The 7,116-nt window shown below is 57.8% G+C and overlaps 1 protein-coding gene across 1 annotated transcript in view; it reads left to right on the plus strand.

The window, feature by feature from the left end:
- Window positions 1–7,116, plus strand: part of SNPH (syntaphilin) — a gene marked incomplete at its 3' end in the record, with an annotated part of 29,250 nt that overhangs the window by 18,825 nt on the left and 3,309 nt on the right. The window contains exon 2 of the mRNA XM_008635964.2: window positions 6,467–6,546. Coding sequence (XP_008634186.2) covers window positions 6,467–6,546 — 80 coding nt within the window. The remainder of the gene's footprint in view (window positions 1–6,466; window positions 6,547–7,116) is intronic.

Below are 7,116 nucleotides of genomic sequence, written 5' to 3' on the forward strand. Positions count from 1 at the left end.
GCACGGGGTGCTCGGGGCGGGTCACGCATCGGGCCCGCAGCGCACCCGCATTGCGTGTGCCAGACCCCCGCGGCACACACCAGACCCGTACTGCTGCACCAGAGCCCACGGCATGCGCTGGACCCCCATGGCGCGCACTGGATCCATGTCTGACTTGTCAGACCCATATCTTACGTACCCTGAGCCACACTGCAAACCCACCTGGACCCCCACCACTGGGGGCTTCACAGCCCTGGACCCATATGACATGCACTAGACCCACACAGCAGCATCAGCCACGCATTGCACTCACCAGACCTGCACTGCACTCGCCGGAACCACATCTCATGCAGCTGACCCACTTCACATGCACCAGACCCTCCCGGCACACCCCAGACCCTCCTTGCACACCCCAGACTCACATTTCATGCATCAGACCCTCCTTGCATGCCCCAGTCCCACATCACATGCACCAGACCCGTATCTCATGCACCAGATCCTTGTCACATGCATCAGACCCTCCCTGCAAGCACCAGACCCTCACTGCACACCCCAGACCCACATCTCATGCGCCAGACCCTCCCTGCGTACACCAGTCCCATGTCACATGGATCACATGCACCAGACCGTCCCTGCACGCTCCAAACCCTCCCTGCACACCCCAAACCCGCATCTCATGCATCAGACTCCCCCTTCAAGCACCAGCCCCATATCAGTCATGCAGCATCCCAAAGTGTCTCTGGCACCATGGGGCATTGCAGGAGCCAGGGCTGCTCTGCAGTTGACATTTTATTATTCAATGGCTTCGTGCTCCATCTCCAAAGGGACACAGGAACACCCGAGTGGGGTGATGAGCTGGGTGCTCTGTTCTCTCCTCCCCCCAAGGTCAGCGCTGTGGCTGTCACACAGAACCCACTGCTGGGCGCCTGTTCTGCTTATAAAATCCCGGTGTTCCCACCCTCTCTGGGCAACGGGCACGTTGTGCTGTGACCTTGTGCCAGAAGATGCAAATCCTGGTGTCCAGGACTCCCAGGGTGGGGGTCAGAGGGGCAGTGCCCGTGCTCCCATCTCAGAAGTGCTGCAGTGGGCTGAGGCAGGAGATGTGGTGTGTGGTTAAAGTAGGCCATTCCAGCGATGTGGAGACCAGGGCTAATCCCCCGGCACCGCCGTCATTCCCAGCCCTCACTCAAGGTGGATGGTGGTTGGGGGAGACCTTCTTCCGCCGCGCCGAGGCACGGAGGGGAGGAGGAGCTCTTGCACTGGAAGCTGGGTTTGTCTTCCAGGTTTTTGCCTTTGTATCTCAAAGGAGTGGGCTCTTGCTTCTGCTTCACACACCTCAGCTCAGCTCCTGCCAGAGCACCTGTGCAGTGTGGGCTGTGCAGTGGGATGTTACCTCCATCCCATCCTGTCGACCTTCCTGGCCCAGGGTGAGACCGTGGGGTCTGCCTCCTGGGTGTCCCACTCCTGCTCTCATGCTGCTACAGTACTTGACATGGAGCTCTTTCCCATTTCCCTTTAGATCCAGAGTCCCCAACGAGAGCCCAGCCTTTGCCCTTTGGTCAAGCACCTTATTTTTAGCTAATGAGAGCTGGGAATTGCCACCTCCCCATTTGGAGTTGCAGCCAGGTCAGCCAGAAAAGTGATGAGCTGCATAACCCGAGCTTTCCAAATGGTGTCTGTTTTCCTGTAATCTCTGGGTGTCAACTCAGCATTTTATAACAAACAGGAGAATAAAAGGAGATGCTCCTGCCTTTTGGAATGGGACACAACCACTCTTAGCAACATTGATTTTTCTGGTGGTGTTGCATAAACACCCCGTGGGGTTTGTCTCTGCTTGTGCCGCGAGCACTTGGCTCTGCCCTGAGCTGGATTTAACGGTGGCCTTGGCAGTGCTGGGTTAGCAGTTGGATTTGAAGGTATTAAAGGTATTTTCCTACCTAAATGGTTCTGTGATTCCATGATCTCCCTCTGCCTAGGACCCAGGTGAAGCTTTGGGATGAACCCATCTACACTGGAGCAGAGGCTTCCAGCCTCTGGAGATATTGCCACATCCTTGGAATCTTCTAAGCAAAAGCAAAGCAATCCCATCATCCCAAAAATCCCCCATGGCAGGAGGAGGAGTGCAGATACAGTCATGAATGTTTGCCCTCAGCTGCCCAGGTGGTGGCCCCAGTGCTGACCCCCTTCTGCGCCAGGACTTCTGCCAGCTGTGGCTGCTGGATCCTGCTCCTTCCCAGCTGTGTCCCAGTCCCTTTTCCAGTGCAAGCAGCCTTGGCATTTTCACTGTCCAGGGACACAGGGCTCTGGTTGTTGGCCACATGCAGCACTTGGCTTATTTCTAGTGTGAAGAAAAGCAGAGCTGGTGTCAGAAAGGCAGGGCAGGTCCTGGGGAGCCCTTGTTGGCCCCTGGAAAAACAAAGCTGTGGTTTCCCTCTCCATGTTCCCTCTGCTTTTAATCTTGTTCTTCTTGGAGGGCTGGAGATCTCCCAGGGGACCATGGGGACACCACAATTCCTCTCCCAGGTCTCTGCAGTGGTGAAGCTGCTCTCAGACGCTTGGGCTCAGTGCCACCATTGCAAAAGATTCCTCACACAGGACGTGCCAAGGGAAACACAGGAATCCAGCAGCAGGCAGGATGATGGGAGCCTCGACAAAGGAAGCAGTGAGCGAGAAATCCGGGGAAATGTGGCGGCTGCTGGCACAGCAGTGTTGTGCTGAGGGTTGACACTGGCAGTGAGCTGCGGGCTCTCACACCTTCTCTCATGTTCCCCGTGGGGATGGGGTGAGCTGGCAGCAGCTGGATCCCTCTGTATCCCACAGGAGCTGAGCTTTGGAAGCTGATGGGAGCAAACTCTTGAGCCTGCAGCCATGAAACCCTCAGAGGAACAAGCTGAGGAACCATCACTGAGCCAGTGATGAGGGTCTCTCCGGGGGTCCTATGTCCCTGTTTCCCATGTGAGAAGCGTCTAGGAAGGGCGATACCTGCCCAGCCTGGTTTGTCCATCACTGGCACAGCCAGGGGATCCAGCAAGGAGTGGGGAAGTGGCAGGATTTGAGCCGAAGAAGCATCTCTGTGGGGCAGTGATCCAGCTGAGCCTGGGGAAATGTTCTTCTGGGGCACCAGGCTGAGCCCCCACTCTTGTCACTGCTCTGTCACTGCTCTGCCATCCGTTGCTGTTGTGGTGTGATCAGTAGGCCAGCAGTGCTCCAGGTCCCCTCTATGGCTGACAGGAGCTGGGGACAGGAGATGAGCCCCATGGTGTCACCCACCCCGGCACTGTGGCACTGTGGGGGACTTGTGCTGATTCTGCATCCCAGCCCTCTGGGGGGGATCTGCTTTTTCATGCTGTAGCTCCAGCTGTTTCCTTATCAAGGCCCATTGCTTTTATTTATCAGGAATTCCCCAGGCTAATTCCACTGCATGAAACAAGCCCTGGTTTTTGCTGTTGTTTGTAAGAGTGCTGCCTTTCTGTTCCACGTGTGCCAGGACACTCACAGGGAGTTTTGCTGTTGACAGCACCAGGAACACGTTGGTCCATGCAATGGACAGCATCCACCCTGCTCAGCCCTCCAGCTGCATTTTGGGGGATTTGCAGTGTGCTGGACCATGTGCAGGTGGTTTGCAGGAGAGCCTTTGGGTTTGGTGTAAGTTGGAGTGTCAGACCCTGGCCCATGTGCGCATTCCTGGGCAGTAAGGGCAGACACAGAGGTGCTGTGCTGAGCAGGGTCCTACTGGTCCCCCAGTATGGAGACAAGCCAGTGCCCCCAAATCACCTTCATCTTGGTCCGTGAATTGCACTGACCACCCCTGCTGTGGAGACAGCCTGAGAGAGCTGGTAGAGAAGAGAGGGCTCCGGTGAGACCTTAAGAGCCTCTTCCAGTGCCTAAAGGAGCTCCAAGAGGGCTGGAGAGAGACTTTGGACAAGGGCATGGAGTGGCAGAACAAGGGGGAACAGTTCCACACTGACAGAGGGCAGGGTTAGACAGGATATTTGGAAAAAATTCTTCTCTGTGAGGGTGGTGGGGCCCTGGCACAGGGTGCCCAGAGAAGCTGTGGCTGTCCCATCCCTGGAAGTGTTCAAGGCCAGGTTGGATGGGCCTTGGAGCCACCTGAGACAGTGGAAGGTGTCCCTGCCCATGGCAGGAGGTTGGAACAAGACGAGCTTCAAGGTCCCTTCCAACCCAAACCATTCTGTCATTCTAACCCCCTGCTATGGGCAGGGATGCCACCCACTAGACCAGGGTTAATCTTGGATTTCCCTTGGCTTTCCTGGTGAGGCTCCATTGGTGCTGCAATCGCTCATCCTGGTCCATGTGATGGGGGTAATTCTGAGTGCAGATCCATGATTTCCTCCACCTTTAGTAGCCACATACCACACGGGAAGGTGTATGTTCAGCTTTGGTGCTGGATCTGCCCACCCTGCCTGCCTGGGCAGCCCATGGACACAGTGAGGCTTCTGGGGAGACTGAAGTGGCCCACTGATCCTCTGGGAATAATGAGAATTTATTACCACTGATTAAAATCCGAACACCCTGGGTGTTGTGGGAGGCATCGAGCCTCAGCGTGGTCACCAGGCGAGTCTGCAGCAGTGGGAGGAGGAGGATGAGGGAAATGAGGTCCCCAGACATGAGGCCAAAACCAGGTGTCCCCACAGAGCCCTTCCAGGCTGCGGGTGCTGGCGGCAGGTGCCTGGGGTGTGGTGCGGGGGGCTCTCAGGAGCCCCATGTGCTGGACACACACGTGCCACCTGCAGTGCTGGCACTTGCTGGTGTTAGTGAGGCACAGAGGGACCCCTGCACAGAGCAGGGTGGCATGAGGATGACCTTGCCATGAGTGGGGAAGATCCAGGTACAGCTGAGCTACCACTGGGCTGATGCTGGGTCCCACTCGGCTGCCACTCGGTGCCTACCACCCCTACAGGGCTGATGCTGGGCATCCCTGGAATGATACCAGATACCACTGGACTGCAGGGGAGAGGGTGAGGAATCAACCCTCTCAAATCTCTCTAAATCCCTGCTCAAGAGCTGTTGGAGTCCAGGCTGTGCCGCAGCCCCACATGGTGCTGCTGGAGGGTGACGGAGAATCCTGGAGGATGCTCCCACCAGCGTGAGGCCACGCACAGCTCTTGGTGGATGCTGATTCACACTGCTGCAGTAGCAGAGCTCGCTGCCTACTTGGGAGCAGTGATCCAGCAGGACAGAACACTGCCTTCCCCTGCCCAGGTCATCTCCAGGCAAATCCATCCCAGGTGGGAGCAGCAGGATCCCCAAATCCTTCTTGCACTGTCCCACGGTGCTGGCACCCCCCTGGCATGGGGCACTGTGCCTGCTGGGTCTTGGGGCTTCACAGCACCAGCACTCTGGGATCTTCAGTGATCTAGTTTGGGGATCAGAGAGCAGGGAATCCTAACACAGAGGAGGCCTGGGCTGGCCAGGGTGGGCATTGAGGTACCCTGGAAAAGAAATAACCTGGGGTGGCAAATGCAAAAGGCTGCACTGGGGTGAGCTGGTTGTGCCCCCCTTCCCATTCTGCCTCCCCTGTTGTCCCACTCCTCTCACTCCCCTGGAGCAGGGCCAGCAGCACAGAGTGTTTCCTGTCACCCATCGATTATCTGTTGGCAGGTCCCATCTCCTGCATTGCTCTGCCAAAATCTGAGATAAATGCTGGCATTGTGAATGGGCCTGGGGGTGGGGGGCTCCCCATGCTGCCCCTGGCCCGTCAGTCTGTGGCAGCCTGGGAGCACAGTGGGGATCACAACAGTGCCATGGGATGCTCGGCAGGATGCGGGTGCTGAGCAGATGCTTCCCTCATTCCCTCACATCCTGCATGTGCCCGAGGTGCTGCAAGCCTCTGGATCTGGCCTATTTATTTACAGCAAAGAGGGCTCTGTGTTTCCCAAGGGATTAGCTGCTGCTGCCTCATCATGCAGGGATCTGTTCTTCCTCACCTGATTTCACTGCTGAATGGGGGATTTGCACTTAATTAAGGAAAAGCAGGCACCCAGCCCACTGCAGGGAGAGCTGCCTGCCCAGGGAGCTCCATGGCTGGGTCAGAGCCCTTGTACCAGCTCTGCCCCCAGGAAAGCCACCACTGCAGGTACTCTGTGTCCCTGTGGCATTACCCTGCTTGCTGGCAGGGATGGGCATCTGGGAGCAGGGGGAAGCTTGTCCCATGGTGGGCTCCACACCGTGGGCAGGCACCTGCTCTGCTTCTGTTCTGCTTTTTAGATTAAGAACACCCTTGCCCTGTGCCCACAGCAGCCCAGTGGGACCACAGGCATGCAGCATTCCCGCATTTCTGGGCTATCTGTGGGAGACAAGTGGGAAGCACAGCCCAGATGTGCAGGGATGCTGTCCTCATCTGCCCCTGTGCTGGTGGCCCTGGGGACCATACTGATGCCCTGGTGCCAGGGCTCACCCCAGAGAGTCCCCATCTCACCAGGGCCATTTTCCTGCCTTCACCTCCTCTCTCTGTTGCCTTCGCCCACAGTTCCCTGTGCCCAGGACCCGTGGCACCGTGGCCATGTCCGTGCCGGGGAGCAGACGCGCATCCACAGGATCACGAAGGTGAATATGCTTCAACCTCTGGCCTCGGGACTGGACACCAGCGCCTGCAGCCGGGATGGGACGATCCCCACGATCCCCACACCTCCACCACCGGCTGCCACTTCGCAGCACGAACCCCCAGCCCAGCTTTCGGGGGTTTGCATGGCACTGCCCGCTGCACAGCACTTCCCTGTCCGTGCATGCAGCTCCCCGAGTGCTGCACGCCCCGTCCCTCTGTCCGTCTGTGCCACAGGCAGGACCGACCCCTCCGTCCGCCCAGGCGAAGGCAGGCAATGGTGGAGAGCACTGGGTTGGGGCAGTGAAACTGGGAGGTATGTTAGCCCTTGGAAAATCTCTCCTTGAGCTGAGTGATAAAGAGAGAAAAAGAGGGAAAACGCGTTCATTCCCCTCCCAGTGTGTCTATGACCTGGACTGCCGTTATGGAGGTCGGGCTCAGCATGGGCAGGGAGCGGAGGCAAAGCTGCCCACGTGTAGGTGATGCGCTGGCAGATGTGGCTCGAGCTATGCCGGGACTGTGCTCCCAGGGGACTCTCAAGGGGCTCCCAAGGGGCTCCCAAGGGGCTCCCAGGG

The sequence above is a fragment of the Corvus brachyrhynchos genome, unplaced genomic scaffold, assembly GCF_000691975.1.
Source record: "Corvus brachyrhynchos isolate BGI_N302 unplaced genomic scaffold, ASM69197v1 scaffold10, whole genome shotgun sequence".
NCBI lineage: Eukaryota > Metazoa > Chordata > Aves > Passeriformes > Corvidae > Corvus > Corvus brachyrhynchos.